The sequence below is a fragment of the Portunus trituberculatus genome, chromosome 23 (assembly GCF_017591435.1).
Source record: "Portunus trituberculatus isolate SZX2019 chromosome 23, ASM1759143v1, whole genome shotgun sequence".
Lineage (NCBI taxonomy): Eukaryota > Metazoa > Arthropoda > Malacostraca > Decapoda > Portunidae > Portunus > Portunus trituberculatus.
In genome coordinates this window covers 1,158,019-1,179,216 of record NC_059277.1, presented here as the reverse complement: position 1 = coordinate 1,179,216, position 21,198 = coordinate 1,158,019, and the positions used below count along the sequence as shown (strand labels likewise).

Sequence of the window (21,198 nt, the reverse complement as noted above, 5' to 3'; positions counted from 1 at the left end):
AATAATAATAATAATTGAGTGATGTGATTGCAGTATTTTATGATATATAATACGTTTAGTCAAAGTTAGTTGTTTTTATTATCACTATTTAAGCTTTTGAACATTATGTAGCAGCACCATGTGATTGCAGTGTTAAGATGCCTTTTGTTTTTACTCATTTGATTAAGCCACAGGTAAACCACCACCATTAGGCCTTGAACATCAATACTTATGTGCAGCTTTGTCTCTGTGCTGATTCTGTTCCTTCTTACGCAGTGGCACAGCTTTACCGGCAGGGATGGAACGAGATCCCTGAGGTGATGGCGTCCTCCTACCTCATGTTGTTAGGTGAGAGGACTACCTGTTTGCTTCTGTATTTCCATCTTCCATGACCTGAACTCGTTTAAGAGGAAGGTTCCAAGACTTTTTTTCCCATTCTTTTGGCTAACTCTCTTGGACCTGCTTAGGGACTGGCATCTAAGTGGGCCCTATTGTTAAATCATGTTTGTTGCTCCTGGTTAGAATTACCCTCTTACTTAAAAAATAAATAATCATATATAGCATGACTCTTAGCCATGAATTTTGGATATCCCAGGTTTTATAGAAATACCCTGTAAATTTTGAGATTGAGTATATATTTTGTGGCATAAATTAGATTTTTTTTTTTAATTGTGATTTACTCAGTACATGAATTACTAATGAAATGAATGAAGTGAATTCATATGAGCTTGACCTAGCCTAGCTCTTGGATAGAAGTGCTAATGATGTTTCAGTCTTATCTTGATTACTTTGAGAATTTTGCCTCAGTTACTGTTGTATCATCTGCACTGGCTAAGAGACTCCACACCCACAGGCATAGGATTGATGGGCGTCTCAGCTTACACGTACAACAAGAAGGAAGGAGACAAGAAGAAATACTTACACGCATACAACAAGAAGGAAGGAGACAAGAAGAAATACCGCTTCACCTACACTGGTAAGGATCAAGAGTAATCAGTCAGACTTGGACTCCCTGCCTGCTTTTGTCTTCCTTCCTATGACTAGAACTTTTCATGAGGACAGTTTCAAGGACCTGGCACCTCAGAAGGTTTTTTTTTCCTTTTTCCTTGCCTTTCTAGTTTCCCTTTATCAGTGTCCCTCTTACATTAAAAAATGAGACAACCAGAGCTGGCAGTGGCAAGAGATAGATATCATATTGAAGAGAGGAAGCAAGAGAAGCTACCTCTATCAAATAATGTATGTTGAATATTGTAAAGAATCACCATAATGTTATGATGTTTGAAAGATAATAAGTTATACTCAGTCATTAGTTTATAATTTAATTCAGTATTTGTGGCCTAATTTTATATTTTCTTGTTCTTTTCAGTGTATCGCCCAGATGACCCCAGAGTGGAAACAATGAGGAAGTGATTATGTGCAGTTAATTTGGACTTTGTAAAAAATAATATTTAATGTATAAAGAATTTCTGTAATGTATATTATACCCTAAATGTTTTGTTTTTCTTGACCTTACATGATGTAAGAGACTGCAAGATAAAAGGCACTGGGAACACACTAAGATCAAAACACTGCACTGCACCCACAAAGGTTAATAACATGTACTAATACTGTTGTCTCATATTTCAACAAAATAAATATAAATCTTATCACATAAACATACAAGAAAACACCAAGTCATATGTACAGCTCCTGAATCACTGTGTTAAGTTAGATAACAGCCATTCACTAATGTTTTAAGTTTACATAAAAAATATCAACATAGTATTTGGCTCTTTAAGTGTTGGTTAACTGCAGCCTTTCATCAGGTGCTGAGGTGCACACTGTCTGGTACCCAGTGGTTGGGAGGCCTTAGGACTGCTAGCACAGGACTTTCTTGATAGGTAGTTGTTATTGTTATAAAAAATCTTAATTAGTTTGTCCCTAGTGTTGTATAGAACATGTAGACTCTTCTAACACACACACACACACACACACACACACACACACACACACACACACACACACAGGCAAGATTGCTGGCCTTCCACTTCCACATAAAATGGCATCAAAATACAAAATGTCTTTCAAAATATTCAGTAGAGTGATGTCTTGTCTCCATTCCATCAAGAACGGCCTTCACTCACTCCTCACTGTTCCTTCCACACAGTCTACCTATTGCATTCCTTATGTGACTTACTTTTTGCCTCAGATCTTGGTTTACTCTATTTTCCAGCACCTAAAACAGCCTCCCTTCAACCACTGCCCTCACCTCACTATTACACATTTCAGTACTATTTTTACTATGGTCATATGGCATCATTGTTAGCAGTCATTTCCCAGCACTACAGATGACCATTCAACCATTGTCTTTGCCCCACTATCACATATTTTGGTGACTATTCTTGCTATGGTCACTTGATGTAAACAATGACACAAACCTGCCAGACAGTCTGCAGGTAATGGTAGGAGGCAGTGACAGTGGTGACATCCAGCTTGGTATGTCAGTGAGGTGAGTCAGGGAAGCCTCCACGTGACTGGTGGGATGAGGACACAGCACACTGGTGGCCGGGCAGCGTCACTCACAGGGCAGTGCTGCGGCTCACACAGGGAGACGTGTGCTACTGTCCACTGAATGAGAAGTCCACATCAGACCAAACAGCTTCCAGGTCGCTTTCCTCCACCTCCCCCTGGAACAGACAGTTGATCAAATCACTGATTCACCTTTGGGAAGCTTTGAACATAAGAAAATAGATGAAACAGCAAGAGGGAGATTGAGGGGAAGGCAGAGTGAGATGGAGTGATGGAATTGTCATAGAAATGCAAGTGATGGAAGTCACAAAGGAAGATGCAATGAACAAAAATAACTGGAGATTTTTACATGGAGCCAGTCCCTCACTCTAAGGAAAAGGTGAAAGATAGAATTGTCAGCCTAGTATATGATCAACAGATAGCATGTACTACAGCATAATGGAGAGAGGGAACTAGTTATGGCTGCCTTGTTTCACCATGAGAGTAAGAATACAGAAAGAATTCCCAGCACACTTGCTGTCACTTTTAATGTTCTATGACAATATTTCAGCCTGGTCAGACTGTGTACTAATATATTTGAAAATGCATCGCTACCACTTTAACTTGGAGTGACAGAGAAACCCCAGCTCACCTCCGAGTCTCCTATGTCCTCCACTTCCATGTCATAGGGAGGCGTCTCCACTGCATCGGGTGCGGCTTCCATTTTCTGCATACCCTCTAGTGCTCTAGTGTTGCTTGGCTCATGGCTGGAGGAAAATTGATATTCACTCTTAACGAGCTTTGAAATAAACGCTTCAATAAAAAGAACGGTGCCACAAGGAGGAAACAAATGAGAGGACACATAAATAAGATCAATAAGAGTACGTGTTCTGGTAACAAGAAACACAGTATCCCACATAGAACTATAGACATTTGGAATTACTAAGTGAAGATGTGGTTATCTATTCATTTACTTTTTACAAAGAAGCAGAACCAACCAAGGATAAAAATAAAAAAATGCCTACTGTGGTGCCAATCCCTAACAGTAGGCATAAACTTCAAGACAAATTAGACATGGATATGGAAAACAGGACAAACTCTGCTTCACTTGGACCCAATACATAGACATGTGTCACTGCACCAGCTGGCCACTCACTTCAGGGCGATGCCAAAGTGGTGTGCCGCCTTCTCCTCGTCGTGCACCCGAGAGAAGAAATCTGCTAACATCTGGTGCAGGCGACTTGTTGACTGCACGGCCACCTGCTTCCTTAGTAACTCAATGGCTGACTCATATCGCAAATCCTGTGACAATGAAATGTTAAAAGGAGAGTAAATATGAGACAGTTGTGACTGTAATGGGTATGACAGGTGGAAATAAGTAGACTACTAAATATAATTTCATGAATGCATGAATTAGTCATTACCATAGAAAGCCTCGTAATTCTCACTTTTTTTTTTTATTTCTGAGGAAACCCTCGATCTAATCTTGGTATTGTTCGTTAAAGCTGAATACATAAATAAGTGAATACATAAATAAGATATAAACAAAATTAACAAAGCTTTGTATTGTCACACATTACATAACAAAGCTTAGTAAATATGTGAAACACAAATTAAAGTAGATCAACACAACAAATATAAAAACAATTACTTGTCAAAAAGTCCACACACACACACACACACAGAAAAATTAAATAAAAATATAAATACATAAATAAACATGCAAAAGATTCCCATTAAGTGAGGGCAGGAGTATTTTCTCTTCTCTATATTGTAACTTCCCTTATTTTTTAACATTCTTTCAATCAGCAGAACATCACAACAGCAACACCTGCCACTACTCACCTGCTCATACAGTTCACAGAGAAGATAAACAGCCGGGAGATGATACGAATCTTCTTTCAATGCCTTTTCTAACAAACTTTTTCCTTTGCTGACTGTCAGTGAATCTTTGACCAGAACGGATGCATATAACTGTGGAGAGAAAGACTGATGATGTCTCCTAAACTGTACAATGTTCATCAGATCTATCACAATAAGACAAGTCACAAATGGAGAGAAATTATACATCTGTGAAGAGAAAGACTAATGATTTCCTATTAACATTATGCTCATTATCAAATCTGTCAATTTCTCACACTAAGAGGAGTTACAAATTGGGGACATTATTCATACAACTGAAGAGAGGAAGACTAATGATTTCCTACAAACATCACAATATTTATTAAATTTGTCACATGAAGATGGAACACATGTAGGAGAAATTATATAGATGCTCAGAATGAAATGGTGCAATATTCTCTTACATTTGAACTACACCTTTCCTTCTTTCTATCAACAGACATGTGGTTAAGTTATTATAATACTCCTGCTTCAGCCTGAGTCTTCTTGTCACTTTTCCCTAACCACATTTTGACTACTATGACTTCAAAAGTTTACAAAGTTTATTGAGAAAAGTGGGGGGAAGTACAAAATAAAGGGTGGAGCAGTACAAGTTACAAACACATAGAAATATAAAAATACAGAAAGAAGTTAAAAGTAGCTGGGAGGTCCAGCCTGCTTAAAGAAAAAAAAAAAAAAAGATTAAGACATTATTTTGAAAGACACCAGATAATAAAATGAAAGATAAGAACATTCAAAACCCTTTCAACCACACATCATTATTTTCTGCTCGGTAAACTCATCTAGCGTGAAAAAAAAAATAAATAAATAAAAAAAGTGTTAAAGGCACATGAGCAGTCAAGAGAGTGAAGAAAAATGTGTTCTGATCCCATGGTTCTTTGAAAAACAGACAACTTGTACTCACAGTGAGGGCACGAGGAGTTTGACCTAATAGTTTACAGGTATTACTGGCTATGGCCACAGCTTCCCTGGATCGATGCATGGCGAGGTAGCAATCAACTAATCCCTGTAACCACATTGAGAGAGAGAGAGAGAGAGAGAGAGAGAGAGAGAGAGAGAGAGAGAGAGAGAGAGAGAGAGAGAGAGAGAGAGAGAGGTATTAGATTTATGAATGCAAAAGCTTATCATTGTAACAGCCAGTCTCATAATTCTCTCATGTTTTCCTCATAAATAACTCAGAATAAATCTTTAGTGTAATCTTTGCATTGCAGGTTAAGGCTGAATACACAAATGAAATACAAGCAAAATTCACACAGCTTTGGACCGTCATGCATTACATACCAAAGCTGAATAAATATGTGAAGTGCAAACAGAAAATTGACCAGTACCACAAACATACAGGCAAGGAATTTGTCAGGAAACCAACAAACACAAACACAGACACACACACACACACACACACACACACACAAAAAAAAGAGAATAAAAATATAAATAAATAAACGTGAAACTGACTCCCATAAATTGAGGACACGAGTACTGTCTTTTCTCTATCTGGGGCTAAATGGGACAATAAAGTGGTGTGAGTGAGTGTGAATGTGAAAACTGTGCCTCGTCTCTACCCTTCTTGGTATGTCTGTGTGTATGTAAGGTAAAATGGTGTCACTTTGAAGAAAACCTCAGGACCATCTTACTTTATGTGGTTCAAATCTATGTGGTGCGATCTGCATTGCCTCCCTGAAGTGCATGACAGCCTCCTGCAGTTTTTTGAGTTCCAGGAGTAACGTTCCCTTCAGCAGCAGACCCTCAATACTGCGGGGGTTGATTGAGCACGCCTGCAAAACAAACCATGTAATAATTCAGTGTATCAAAATTTATGAAACTGGCACTCTACTTTAAATCTGTTTCTAATCTCTATTCTGTCCATCTCTCTAATGCAGGAGTTAACCAGTACTCTCAATCATTCATCCCTTTCTCCGGAACTCCCTGCCTGCTTCTGCATTTCCATCTTCCTGCAATATGAACTCATTTAAGAGTTGGTTTTAAGACATTTATCACATTCTTTTGGCTAACTCTCTCAGACCTGCTTTGGAACTGGCATCTCAGTGAGCCTTTGTGTTTAATCAACATTGTTCCACTTGGCCAGGTTTCTCCTAAAAAAAATACCGAGTGTAAAATTAACACCATAATGTGATTTTTGTTGTAAGTGGGAAGACTGGCCATGGGCAACAAAAATTGTGATAAAAAGGCCCACTGAGGTGCCAGTCCTCAAAGAAGTTGAATAGATAATAATTAGAAAGGGATTCCAAGGATGGTAAAGGAGTTATCTCTCTCTCTCTCTCTCTTTTTTTTTTTTTTTTTTTAATTTTGCATGAAGAATGTGAAACACAAAAGGAAACATTCAGTGAGGTCATAGCTATAGTCTGACCAGCCTTAATTTACATCCGTGGGGGGGCGAGCGTCTCTGTACAGTGTTGCCACGTTTTCACTACTGTTGTTCTGTTAATCTCTTTCTCTCTCTCTCTCTCTCTCTCTCTCTGCTTACCTTTGATTCTTTAGTAAGTCATTTATAATTGTATATATATATATATATATATATATATATATATATATATATATATATATATATATATATATATATATATATATATATATATATATATATATATGAGTGGCACGAGGTCAGTCACGTCACCACCACAATGTGTCAAGGCCACCAGCTGGGTGTGGAAGAGTTGCTGCTCGCAAGTGAATAATGCTTTTTTTCCACTTAGGTATTGGCATATACCTACTATTTTGCAAAAATAGAAAGCTTGTTTTTGTTGTCCTTGGCTAGTTCCCTCCTACAAAGAAAAAAAAAGAAGCTAGAAATAAAACATCATAAATCTCTACCTTATGAGCAAAATATATAGCTTTGGTGGTGCGTTTACTGAGCTGGCAGTAGTAGCCCATAGTGATCCAGGGCTGGGGGCCGTGTCTGTCACTGCTGTGGTAGACATGGCCAGCTCCTCCAGCTCACGGTTCCTCTTCTCAGCAGCCAGGAGACACGCCAGTAGGTCTGTTCCTCGCAGGTTTAGGTGGTTCAGTACGTGGGCCTGTGTGAGAAGTAACGTTACTTACCATCTCATGTACTTGTGGTAGAAATGCAAAGGATGGAAGTCACTGAGGAACAAGGGAACAGAAATGACTCTGGCCGGTATTCTGAATTGATTGAGTGACTAGTTAATTGACTGAAATTTTAATGTCACAGAGAGAGAGAGAGAGAGAGAGAGAGAGAGAAAATCATACATCACTGACACTAGGAAAACAACAAGAGAAGTAATATCTATGATTTGTTACCCTTTGTAGGTAGGTGAGCGCATTCTTTGAGTCCCCAGCAAGGTAGTATGTTTCCCCTAAGGTGGCGAGAATGTCAACGTTGCGACTGAGGGCAGAGTTCTCCTCCAGGTGCTTGAAGGAACTGATGGCATTGGTATAGTCTCTACTGTGTAAATATGCGTGTCCTTTCACCCACATTGACAACCTGGAAATATTAAAAACTGTCAGAAAAAATGGTAATGTGCAAATTTGAAGGAAAAATATTTAAGAAGCAGCGTCATCATAATCTAATTTGTCATAACTGCCTTACAGTACTTCTCAAACACACAAAAATTGCAAAATATTAGGAAAGATGGCATTCTTATATATACACAATAAGAAAAAATACTTATACATCACCATCACTACACTGTTATGAAAACTGTTATCTGCCTATACATCTACATTTAGAGAAAGCTGCACAAGAAACAGCATCTCTATCATCTTTTTGTTTAGCATCACTACTTTCCCTCAAAGTATTCAAAACAACACATCTAACCAAAGTGCTATACAAGCAGCACCCTATTTTCCATCTAACAATCAAATTATTCTTTCTGCATAGATTCTTCAATATTCATACATACAGGTCCTTTCAAGACTTCCTCATATAAAAAGACTGACCAGGGAAAACAACAAAAATAACCAGAAAAATAAGTCTATCTGTACCTCTGATATCAAGGAAGTATTAACAGAAATAGAACTACATTATGAAACACTTTCTCCCTCACAACAACTTATTGAAAGGAGTGGAGCTGGAGTGAAGAATAAGGACCCTTGAATGACTGACAGACAGAAAGACGACATGCAAATGTATGTCAGAATAAGGATCACTGACAGACAGATAGATAAAAAGACAGCCTGCAAAATTAGTATTTAAAAATAAAAGCCATCAACAAACTAAATGATAGAAAGAAAGCCAGCAAATGTGTTTCCAAATAAGGAGCATTGACTGACTGATAGAAAGACAGCCCGCAAAAGTATTTCAGAATAAAAACCATTGACATGCTAACAGATAGAAAGGCAGCCTGCAAAAGTACTTTAAAATAAAAACCACTGACAGACTAAGACAGAAACTAACAGAAAGACAACCTGCAAAAGAGTTAGAGAATAATGATCATTAATTGACTAAGAGATAAAAAGCCAGTGTGCAAAAATGTAAGAGAATAAAGACAGCCTGCAAAAGTGTTTCTGAATAAGGACCATTGACAGACTGAGAGACACAAACAATTGAAAAGTAAAAGTGTTACAGTAAATACTATTAACTGACTGACAAATAGAAAGACAGCCTGCAAAAGTGTAGTGCTTCACATTAAGAACCATTGATTGATGGATAGAAAGCCTGCAAAAGTGTTTCAGAATAAGGACCATTGACAGACAGAAAGACAGAAAAACAGTCTGGAAAGTTGTTAAGTGTTTCTGAATAAAACCCACAGACAGACTGATAGACAAAAAAAGCAGCCGGCATAAGTGTTTCAAGTGACTAACAGATAGAGAGCCAGCCAGCAAACAGTGTCAGCAGAGGCACTCACCACTCAGTCCCGGCACAGCTTCCGTGTATGTTGATCATGAGGGAGGCGACTTCAGCACCCCGCACACCGAGGCTAAGCAGCTCCTGGACAGCTTCTAAGGCTAGAGGACACTCCTATGATACAAAATTACATTAATCACTCTCTAACCAACATGTGTGTATTCTACCTACCTGTACTTTCCTAGTTATAATTTTTACAGGACACATACTAAACTCAAATGGTTCTGTCTCCTGTTTCCAGATTCAAACCTTATTTTTTATTAGGAGAGAGAGAGAGAGAGAGAGAGAGAGAGAGAGAGAGAGAGAGAGAGAGAGAGAGAGAGAGAGAGAGAGAGAGAGAGAGAGAGAGAGAGAGAGAGAGAGAGAGAGAGAGAGAGAGAGAGAGAGAGAGAGAGAGAGAGAGAGAGAGAGAGAGGGTGGGGGGGTCCAATATTAACCTCTATCACAATTATTATGCTTTATGAGAGAAAACACACAAAGAAAAACATGAACCAATAAAATTGACATCTCCATCACAACATCCTTATTGATTGTGCATTGCAGGAGATGAAACAGGAGAAATAAATAAAAAAAAAAGAAAGAAAGAAAGAAAATAATATTCAAACATTAGCCCAATCCACTCACAATGCCAATCACGTCACACACACACACACACACACACACACACACACACACACACACACAGCAAGGCCACAATTACCTTGAGCACCTCCTTGTATGCGGTGATGGCGGGGCGCTCCATACCAACCTGCTGGTAGAGGCGGCCCATCCTCATGTTGACCTTTGGGGTGCGGTGTCGCTGCGGGATAGACTCCAGCACGGTGAGGGCCTGGCTGTACTGACGCACCGCCATGTTGCACTCCGCCATGGCATACTTCACGTCTGTGTATCAAGGGAGAGTCAGCACTTCACATGCAGACATAAAAGGCTACTTTCCACAAATTATGGTTAATGAATGTAATGATAAAAAAGCGAGTGTCCAAGGATGAATCAGTGGTTTAGTCATTCATCTGAAGCTTGTACCTGCAGCCTGCATGACTATCATAATCATAGTAATAAAGCTGACTATCAGTGAAAAAGTGTTCTGGTGCCATTTACCTTTGTAAAGCTGAAACTAAGTGGGCCTTTTTTTAATAATTTTATTGACCTTGGCCACTTTTCTGAAAAAAAAAAAAAAAAAAAAAAAAAAATCAATGCTGTAATCTACCAGTGGCCTTCTTTTCCTTTGGCTTACAGTACACAAGCCATGATGTCAATGAGCTGATGGTCTCACCAATCTCTGTGAGTCCCTCCTTGAACATGTCAGCTGTCTTGGCCACCTTGGTCTTGGCAGCTGCCTTGGCATACTGCAGGGCCTCCTTCAGTGTGGCCTCAGCGCGCCTGTACTCCCCAAGGCTCTGCAGCGCCCGCCCCACGTACACCAGGGTCTGGTAACGCGCGGCTGGCAGCAGGTAACTCTCAGGCTGGTTCTCTGCCACGGAGAGCACCAGGCTGCCCTGTGGTGGAGGAAACACTGTCTCTACTTCACTGTGGCACAATAACATGTTTCTTTAATATCTCTTATACAAAACTAACAGGAATCCAAAGCCATAGAGATGACGAGCCTTAAGTATTTCTCTTGTTAATAATGTAGGATTCTTGTTAATCTTTGTCTAAAACTATAAAAACTTGTCATCTCAACTAGAGCCTTTTGGAAGTAGTGGAGTGTGCAGAAGTGTTTAAGAAACTGGTCCCTGATTGCTCAGTCCATTCCATTCATTTATCTACCATCCTATTTCTTTATCATCTCTGTGGTTTACATACTTATCATACAACTGAAATGACAGAATCCTCTTAAAGCTTACTCCACTCAAATGAAATAAAATGTTTTTAATTTTTCATGAACAAGAGGGACACTGGAAAAAAAAAAAAAAAAAAAAAAAAAAAGTCAATCCCAAAAAAAGGTGAAAAGGTCCAATACTGAAGAACAAGTCGCTTCAGACCTCCCTCTTTGAGTCTTGGAAGAGTACAAGCCATAGGAAGGAATTACAGAAGCAGGCAGAGAGTTCCAGTTTACTAGGAGAAAAAAAAAAAAAAAAAAAAAAAAAAAAAATGTTTGAGAACACTAGCTAACTCTTGTATTAGTGAGATAGACAAAACATGTATGAGATTGAGAATATGGTAAATAATACTTAATATTAAGACAAGCCATGGGGCTTTATTTACTATCATTTTCAGCTCCTAATGCTTTTAGCCTTAGGGTTTTCAGGTGGAAAAAGATAAAATATGGCCAAATATCACCTTTTACCACCAAAGAGAAGTGAGGAGTTATTTTTGCTGCTGTTATGATGGGTGGCATCTTTGATAAGAACTGCAGAAAAAGAATCTTCAGATATCTGTAATCAGAATCTCCTTGATGACACTAATCTAACCTAGCATTATCTAACCTAACCTAACAGGGGTTAGGTTAGGTTAGATAACATTAGGTTAGATTAGCATTACCTACACCAAGACCAACATAGATTAGGTTTAGTAATTCTAGGTTAGATTAGTGACCTTAACCCCTTCAATACTGAGACACATCTTTACCTTGAGATTTGTGTACGATTAGACCATTTTATTGACATTACGAAAAATCTATGGAGGTCAGAAGATTAAAGGCCACAGTCTTCATTATTTTAAACCCAACATTAATTTTCTGAAGCTGTGTAAAATCACCAGAAGCAGAATGTAATGGAATGGAAGCAGAATGGATATGGAAACGTGTCACAGTACTGAAAGGGTTAAGGAGAAATAAACTACTGATTTTCAGAGATTTTTTCAAAGGAGGTATCCGTCTTAACAACAGCAGGAATCCCCACTTCTTTGTGTGTGGAAAGAGGTGAAATTTGGCCATGTTTTAGCTTTGTCCACTCAAAAATCCAACTTTCCCACTTGGTCCTCAGGTTTGTTAGGGTGAGAGCTGAAAACATAAGTTGATATTGCTGTGTGTCTCCTTTCAATATTCACCTTTAATTCTGCCAAAACACAAAGTAAAACTTTGATCTACTAGTATTCAGACACTGACGGGTTGCTTCCACTCGTGACCTACAGTGAAACAATCGCCAATGACACTGAACTACTGAGTTAGCACAAACCTAACTTGATCCTTTCCCTGCTTCTTGGCACATATTTCCCTAATCACTAACACCACTGAGACATTTCTTCTTTCTCTACAGCCTCTAAACTGCTTAGAAACTGCTAAATCTATACTGTTACACCCCTTTCTTTCTTGGAGATCCTAACAAAAAAGTCGTATATTTGTTTTTGTGCTGTGAATTGTTGCCTGTCGCAGTGTTCGGGTTAACATTAATGCTAATGTCACTTTAATAGTATTACAAAAACACCATAAGAAAACAGACGTACCAGAGCAATGAGGTTTGAATGCAAGCCATTGTCGTGAAGCAATTTGATTTGTTCGAAGAGATACATGGCGTTTGTATTTCCTTTAAATGGCCTTTTTTCTTCTCAGAGGGTGGTGTGGTCTCTCAGCCTTCCCCTCAATGGCTCAGGTGCACGGTAGCTGGTCAGGACTGGGCTGTGCTGGGGCGTGTGGAGCCTCTTTCCTCGGGCCGCCGCTACCTCGGGTTTGTTGATGTTCAGTTTCAGTTCAGTTGAGATTTGCTTCTCAGGTTCTACCTTTCCAACGGTACATTGTGCCTATACTCATGTCTTTCCCTCTTTCTCTCTCTCTTGAAAAACATAAGCATTCTTTTGTTTTTAATTTTATTATTATTTCCAGAGACTATAATAAAGAATAAAGAAAGAATACTTATTTTTATTTATTTTTATTTACTTTATTTTATTTATTTATTTATTTATTTGTGTGTGTGTGCATTTATCTAGTTGCATTTACTTAGTTGCATTGTACAGGGTTAGAGCTGGGCTTATAATAATGTCCTGTCTCCATGTCTCCATTTATCCAATTTTTCTTTAAAGCTATGAACATTATGTGCTATAACAACTTCATCACTCAATGCATTCCACTTTTACACCGTTCTATGTGGAAAACTGTATTTTCCAATACCCTTCTTCTCTTCTCGGGTTTTTAATTACTCTTAGCAATTTTGTATCATCAGCAAATAAATCAATATAACTGGTTACCCTATTTTGTATGTCATTTATGTATACCTGGAACATAATGTGAGATAACACTGACCTTTGTGGCACTCCACTTGTTATCCCCCAAGTTGAGTATGTATCTCTGATCACAGTTCTCATCTCTCTGTCCTTCAAGTAATCCCTTATCCAATCTAACAAAGCTCTTCTCAGTTCTACTATGTTCTCTAACTTCCAAAATAGTCTGCCGTGAGGGACTTTATCAAGAGGCTGTTTTATGTCCAGGTATACCGACCACACGCGCGCGCGTGCGTGCGTGTGTGTGTGTGTGTGTGTGTTGAGGGGGACATACGATTATTTTTACCTTCTTCCTTTTACTACCTAGTTTTCCTCTCTTCTACTTTTTTTCATTCTTATCTTTCTCTCTTGGTTATAATGTTGCAAGGGCTGCGATGATCTCTCTCTCTCTCTCTCTCTCTCTCTCTCTCTCTGAAGGAAAAAGAAGATACTAAAAAATAACTAAAAAATATAAAAACTGAAAATATTTTACATTTAAGGAAAGAAGAAATAAGAGAAAAAACACTGAAAAGGAAACTGTTGAAAAGTCGTAACCAAACTCGAGGTATCAACAAAACACGAAAGAAAACAACAAAATATAAAACATAAATACAGAGAAAATAAGAAAAACTGAAGCACCACGACTGAATGACTTAAAGGAGGGGTCACTAAGGAAAAGAGGTACATTAGGGAAGGCAATACAGTAGTTAGTTAGTAAATGATTGGACTAAATGGTGTGGCTGTCAGATGATTTGCCTTGTTTTGCGTCGCGTATCCTTATTAGTTTACAATATTATGTCATGGTTTGTTTCCTCTGTGTTAGTTGGTAGTTCATTCCGTTCATTGTCTGAAAGGGCTGTAAGTTAAGAGGTGATTTTCCTTCAGTAATGTCTATCTATCTACGTGTTTATTTGTTAATTTTGTGTAGATATTAATTTTTCTTATTGTAGTTTTGTTGCCCTTGGCCGATTTCCCTTTTACATTACATAAAAGAGGGATCCAGGCCACTACTGAAAGATTGGGGGCTCTTACCTGGATGACCTTTCCCTATGAGCCATGCTTGTGTAGGAAACTGGGCACTGTCCCCAAGAAATCGTCCCGCGTGCTTGTCTCGATTCCCGGCTCCCACTTCGCAGCTCCTCCACCCAGCTGATTTGACGTCACATATATGAAGCCACGCTATTGGTCAGAGAGAAAGAGAGAGATTATATGGTATCGAATAAGGCAGTGCTTCTCAACCTTTTTACCCTTGCATAACCCTTCAAATACATCACGTTTCAAGGAACCCCTACGCAAAAACAAAATTATATAACATATATTTCTCATTTAATGTGACGTCAAATCAGCTGGGTGGAGGAGCTGCGAAGGGGCAGCCGGGAATTGAGGCGAGCATGCGGATGGTTTCTCGGGGACAGTGCCGGAAACTGAAAGGTCTCCCCAACTAATACACCAGCCGGACAAGATTAATGAAAAACAAAATATAGACAATAAAGTAAAAAACGAGGACTGGAAAGTGCGCTGAGAAAGAAAGATTCGCTGTAAGAATTTAGCCTAAAGGAGTCTTAATCTGGCTCCCAGGAACTCATTAAAGAGGGAGGTTTCAAGACATTTATTCCATTCTTTTGGCTAACTCTCTCAGACCTTTTTTTTTTTATGTAAGAGAGGATAATTTGCAAAGGGCAACAAAATTATAAAGAAAAAAGTCCACTCAGTTGTCAGTCTCCTTATAAAGCTGATAGAATTAGCCAAAGGATAGGGACAAATGTCTTAAAACCTGCTAAGGGACTGGCATCTAAGTGGCTCTTTTTGCTTGATTGTTTTTGTTGCTCTTGGCCAGATTTCCCCTCTTACATAAAGTTTTTCAACTCTTAATTGACAAGGTGAGATAGTAACCATTGCCACTTCACTGATATTGAGTCCAGATGCTGAGCATAACACAGTCTTCAGACCTTGAATCCTCTGTGTCCTTTGCCACTGTAGTGATTGTAGCAGCTTTAGGTCAGCAACATAACCAGTAGCAGAATTTTTATTCTACTAGTCTTTTTTTTTACTTTAATTTATTGGGAGATTTGAAATGGTACCCTTTGATCTCACATTTCATTATATATATATATATATATATATATATATATATATATATATATATATATATATATATATATATATATATATATATATATATATATATTCATTAGCTGTTACTTTCTAGGTACAGTCACCATGGAGGAAGTCATTCAAAACAATAAGCGCTTTAAACATGAGACCAGTGAGATGAGGAAAGGTACCGGCGTGGGGGCTCTCCTGGGGAATATCCGTGGTGCAGGGAAGCCTAGGATCATCCAGGAGGAGGGGTGTGAGGTGATGGTGATAAGTGACGACAGCAATCCAGACACAACCAACAACACAGCCAGCAACATGACCAGTCACACAGCAAACCACAATGGATCCATTGCTGCCGTCTTGTCTCCTGAAAGCCTGGCTAAGTTTGGAGTGGTGGCAGAGATTCACACTTTACAAAATGGAACAAGTGCCCTTCAGACCAAAGAATTCGTAGTTGACAAAATGGACATTCATAATCCAAGCGAAAGAACGTTAAAGAGAATTGATAAAGAGCAATGCAATAGTGTGAGTAGAAGTGTGTGTGAGGAGATAGTGATATCAGATGCGACAGAAAAGGATGATTCAAGGGAACCCATCGAAGACCAAGATGAAACACCTGTACTGCCTCCTAAGTACAAGTTTGCTAATCCACTCATGGCTCTGAATTACATGGCAGAATTCAAGACACTTCATGATAATTTCACCAAGGGATGTAAATGGTTAGTGCCCTGACTGTGAATCTTTTTGTAGTTTTGTCTTCCCCTCGTGAGAGAATTTTTACAGAAGAACCTTTGATGTCCATATCTGATGTCCATGTATCAGTTGTGCCACATTGCAGGTCTACATTCTGTTGCCTTGTATGGTTGAAGAGATCTCTCTCCACTGTGTATCTTAGTATCTTACCTATATATACTTATTTTGCTTTAAACAGATGTAATTACTACTTCAATTTTTTCACCTACCAGAAATGATTCTAGTATTCATAAGAACACATTTGTAGCACACTGTAAGTTAGTTTCCTTCATATATCAAAACTGTGCAGTTCATAACAACACATCTGGAGCTCACTGTTAGTTTTCTTTTACTTTTTCTGAATTGTGTTCCCTGTGCGCCATGCCTCAGGTCCCCCGATGGGTCATGTCTGCTGGTGACGGCCAACGACTCCAAGATCCGCCTGTTCAACCTTCCCACGCCGGTGGTTCATGGACAGTTTCAGTGTGAGACTTACTTACTAATGGCTCTGAGAACATGCCAACTTATTGCCTTTCTTAATAACTTTCTTACAATTCTGTGTACCAAGAGGTTTGAACTAAAATGTTTAATTTTTACTATCTTTTATCTTAACAACTTTCTTACAGTTCAATATACCAAAAGATTTGAACTAAGAGGTTTAATTTCCATAATCTTTAATTTTAGTAACTTACAATTTGGTGTATTGAGATTTTAACTGGTTTAATTTTCATTTATTTTATTTTCATTTGCTTATAATTCACTGTACTAAGAGACTAGAACTAAGGATATAACTTTCCTCAGGTGAGTCATGGTTTGCAGAGGAGGCTGAGAAGTATACCAAGCCTGCAGTGATTGTCAGGGAGAAGGAGATAGTGTATGATTACTGCTGGTACCCACTCATGCGCTCCGACCTGCCATCCTCTTGCTGGTAAGGCACCGTGTCTCACCTGCACCTCTTGCCCTGACCTAGTGCTACATGGAACTAAAGCTTATAGTAAAAGACAAAATAGAAATGCTTTTGACTTCTGATAACTTTTCATCACATTCTGGAACACTTATGTGTTGCACCTCCACTAGTTTAAAAAGATTTTAGTTGAAGTTAAACAACTTTATGAAGATTTTTTTTTTTCTAGTGACAAATTAACAAGATTTCTACATTAGCAAGAGGAGAAATACTCTTGAGAATCCAGCTAATTATTTCAGCGGCCTTGGAAAATATTCATAGTGAGAGAGCATAGTATTTCAAATTTGGCCTGTTAAGTGGAAGAGGCAATTCTTTAAAGAAAAACATATAACGTTCTTTTATTTTCTTTCAGTTTTGCCACCACATGCAAAGACCATCCAATCCACTTATGGGATGCTTGGGATGGCAGCCTGATATGCAGCTATAACCCTTACAACCAGTCAGTACTTGCTGGATCAATTCTATTTTAGCCTTAGTGTGAGCTTTGCTGTTTTAATTTAGTTGTTTCATTGCTATACAACTACTGATCAAGAATTAAAACACCACCCACTCTGGTTCCTGTCAGTGTTTGGAGCTCTTGTTAATTGCAGTCCAAGGTGTACAACTTATACCTATTAAGTGAAGGCAGAAGTACTTTATCTTCTGTGTTGGGAATTAAAACATTACTCATGACCCTTTCACTCTGGTTCCTGTCAGTGTTTAGAGGTCTTATATTAATTGTAGTCAAGGTGTGCAATTCATTCATGTTTAGTGAGGGCAGGATTACACTTACTCTTCTACATCAGGGATAAGAGACTAAAGGAATAGTGTGATTGAGTCCAGTGGAATGGTGTTCGTGGGATATGCCTTGGCTTCAACTCCCACTGTTTTAGTTTTTCTTAAATTCTGTATTATATTTTCTGTAAGTTGTGTGCCTTCTCTTGGATACTCTTATTTCTGAAGGAGGCAGCCTTGTTATATGTACATATGTATAGATGATATATAAACATGTATTGAAATAAACTTGCTCTCTACACAACCTTTGATGCTATGAATGATTGGAGCTCCCTCAGATTAATCACAGGAACATTACATAATCTAACTATCATTGCCTTGTAGCCTTGATGAAATGGTGGCAGCGTACAGTGTAGAATTCAATGTGGATGGCTCAAGACTGGTAACGGGTTTCAACAAGTGCCTCCGAGCCTTCTACACCCAGCGGCCAGGCAGAGTCTTTGACCAGATAGAAGCAAAGAGTGAGTGCTTCCAGTGCCTGATATAAGGAAGATGGTGGTATGGTAGCAAAGTGTTTATTCAATTTTCAAGGACCACAGAGATGATGGCTGAAATGTGTAATGATTGTTAGCAAAGTCCATCATCTATTTTCAAGGACAACAGTGATGGTTTGTCAGGTTTACAGGTTTTCGTGATAGATTCCATTGAATTTCTGTATTCTATTTTCCAGAGATATGGAGTTAGTTTGTCAGATTTTGTTGTATTTTTTATATATCTTATTGTTGTGCCCCCTTTGAAGTGAGTAATGCTTGTTTCAGATCAACCGGGGATAATCTCCTGCATGAGTTTCAACCCTCAGCTGCCTTCTGTCTTTGCTGCCGGGAGTTACCTTGGCTCTATTGGTAAGACAAGGTTCACTTGTTTGAATCCTGCTTAACTAAAGCCTTGTCACATGATCAGTGGATAAGTGTAGTGGTTCAGTGTAAAAGTGGAAAATACGTAGAAAGTATGAGACGCTGAAGCACCATCCCTGCTCATGTAGGTCCATCAAAGACACAAATCACAAACTGAACAACACTCATCAGGGAAACTGCTGAGATGTGTGCTTGGCCAACAGACTTGCCCAGTGATCATGTGACAAGGCCCTGTGTCAAAGAAATACTTGATGAAGGCTCAGATCTATTTGACTAATCCTCTCCCCCCTCCCATCTCTCTCTCTCTCTCTCTCTATCAGGCCTTTATAACCTGGAGAGAAACAACTTGTTCTGCCGAATGGAAGGCAACATTGGTGGCGTGACACAAGTCAAGTTTTCCTCATGTGGCACCAAGCTTTTCTCTGGCTCTCGCAAGGTAGAGTAGAAATTATGACTGTAGAGATCACAGTATCAGGGAATGCTTGTGTGTGGGTTGAAGCGTTAACCTTGCATACAGGCATATTGATAATGTTGCCTAAGATTTCCAAGTCAATCAGTTTGCAGTATAACATTAGAGATTGAGATCATTCTTTTCTCTTAACAGTGTCTGAATGTATGGATAAATTTTGGAGATCTTATGACTGTCTATTAATAGCTTTCAGTGTAGATGGCCTTCAGCTGTCATGACGTCATTACTTTTTCTATTTGCGTTTTTTATAATTACTGTCTATTCTTTTAAGTGCCTCTCCTTCCTGTAGAATAATGAGATCCTGTGCTGGGACATCAGGAACCCCGGAAAGCTTCTGTGTGGCTATGGCAGGGAAGTCTCAACAAGCCAGAGGATATACTTTGACTTGGAGCAACACTACAGCAGGTTCCTTGTTTCTGGCAAGTACTAATACTTTCAAGATTCCTCACAAGTTAGGTTTGATCTTGGCTATAACAAATCCTACCACCATAAGTTCATTCAAGTGTAACATAAGGGAAGGAGAAAGAAGCCATCAAGTGTACACATGGTAGTCTCTATGAAACAAACCTATTGCACCTATTTCCTCTCTCATTTTTTAAAGCTTATCATATCAAAATTTTACTTCTGTCCTTTCTCTAGTGTTACATAGAAATAATGCAGAATTATTCTCGAGCTATACATTTGATCTTGTATATACCAGATCCCACAACTGTTGTGATCTTATTTCTTAATGCAGATATTATGTTAAGTTATTATTTGATTTTTTTCCAGGTGACACGAGAGGGTGTGTGTTGCATTGGGACCTGGAAGACGACCAAGAGGCTGATGCAAGTGTCACCAAGGAACCAACATCAATATTCACAGCACACAAGGACTGTACCAATGGAGTGAGGTACAGTATACATGCAGACAGTTTGCCTTTAGTACTGAAATTATGTTTTGTGCCCTTCACTCTTCCATGTTCATCTGTTTTCTTTTTTTCTATGTAAGAGGGGAAAACTGATCAAGGGCAACAAAAACAGTCAAATAAAAAGGCACACTGAGATTCCAGTCCTCAAACTGGATCAAGAGAGTTAGCCTAAAGAATGGGATAAATGTCTTGAAATCTCCCTCTTAAATAAGTTAGTCATAGGAAGATGGAAATACAAAAGCAGGTTGGAAGTTCTACAGTATACCAGAGAAAGGGATGAATGATTGAGAGTACTGGCTAACTTTTGGCATCTAACTGGTCGTTTTATTTAACTGTTTCTGTTGCCCTTGACCAAATTTCTCCTCTTACATAATAATAATAATAATAATAATAAAAAAAAAAAAAAAAAAAAAAAAACTCGTGACATTTCTCTTTCACTAAAGTCACTCTACTTGACAGAAAATGGAAATTGTATATCTTGATCTATTTCCCTTTCCTGTAAATACCTGTCATGACTTATACAGTGCCTTCAGTGTTGTCAGTTGTAAATTACAGTGAAGGACTTAAGTCTGACATGCAATCACTTATATTATGAACTATTATCAAACATTGAGATATCTTATTTAACCTCCTCCTCCTCCTCTTCCCAGCATCCACCCCTACTGTCCACTCCTTGCCACCAGTTCAGGACAGCGTCACTTCCCAGAGCCAGTGCCAGAGTGTGACTTGGACTCCTGCTCAGAAAGTGAAGAGCCAGAGGTTTTGTTCACCAGGAGCAGAGTGCTTCCAGAGAATACTGTTAAATTGTGGTGGCTTGGAGAGTCTTAAGTTTTATTTTTTTATTTTTTGCATTAATAAAAATGTTTTGTATCACTTGTACTTATTGAATACGTATGACACTTGTCACACAAATTGTCATTGTGTAGGAGAGGACACTATGTGCTTGGAAAACCAAAACATCCTTGCCGGCAAGTGACATGACTGTTTTTACCCTATTGAGCTCCTCCGCCTCCTTTCATCTTTTGCCTGAGTGAAGGATTGCCAGCATGTACAAGTCTCTTCCATTTG

At 38.7% G+C, this 21,198-nt stretch overlaps 2 protein-coding genes across 2 annotated transcripts; one reads left to right on the top strand and one right to left on the bottom strand.

Annotated features, from left to right (window-relative positions):
- Positions 1-1,584: 1,584 nt before the first annotated feature.
- LOC123507740 (anaphase-promoting complex subunit 7-like) lies at positions 1,585-12,847 on the bottom strand. Its single transcript, XM_045260899.1, is given in 13 exon segments — positions 1,585-2,645; positions 3,119-3,233; positions 3,623-3,768; positions 4,312-4,440; positions 5,273-5,374; positions 6,003-6,143; positions 7,201-7,283; positions 7,286-7,403; positions 7,648-7,831; positions 9,195-9,307; positions 9,894-10,075; positions 10,467-10,689; positions 12,578-12,847. Coding segments are annotated over 13 exon segments (1,671 nt in total). The 5' UTR covers positions 12,644-12,847; the 3' UTR covers positions 1,585-2,576.
- Positions 12,848-13,858: 1,011 nt separating this feature from the next.
- On the top strand, positions 13,859-21,106 carry LOC123507671 (telomerase Cajal body protein 1-like). The gene is made up of 11 exons (XM_045260783.1): positions 13,859-14,008; positions 15,537-16,146; positions 16,550-16,644; positions 16,961-17,087; positions 17,476-17,562; positions 18,222-18,358; positions 18,656-18,739; positions 19,072-19,187; positions 19,510-19,639; positions 19,992-20,112; positions 20,781-21,106. Exons 2-11 carry the CDS (start codon positions 15,548-15,550, stop codon positions 20,956-20,958), a joined length of 1,674 nt encoding a protein of 557 aa, XP_045116718.1. The 5' UTR covers positions 13,859-14,008; positions 15,537-15,547; the 3' UTR covers positions 20,959-21,106.
- Positions 21,107-21,198: the final 92 nt, after the last annotated feature.

What these genes read in the sequence shown, in the direction of transcription:
- LOC123507671 (XM_045260783.1), top strand. Translation starts at nt 15,548, where the DNA reads ATGGAGGAAGTCATTCAAAACAATAAGCGCTTTAAACATGAGACCAGT. An exon ending in TTCACCAAGGGATGTAAATG is followed by an intron (nt 16,147 to 16,549) that starts GTTAGTGCCCTG and finishes GCCATGCCTCAG; the next exon opens with GTCCCCCGATGGGTCATGTC. An exon ending in CAGCAGGTTCCTTGTTTCTG is followed by an intron (nt 19,640 to 19,991) that starts GCAAGTACTAAT and finishes ATTTTTTTCCAG; the next exon opens with GTGACACGAGAGGGTGTGTG.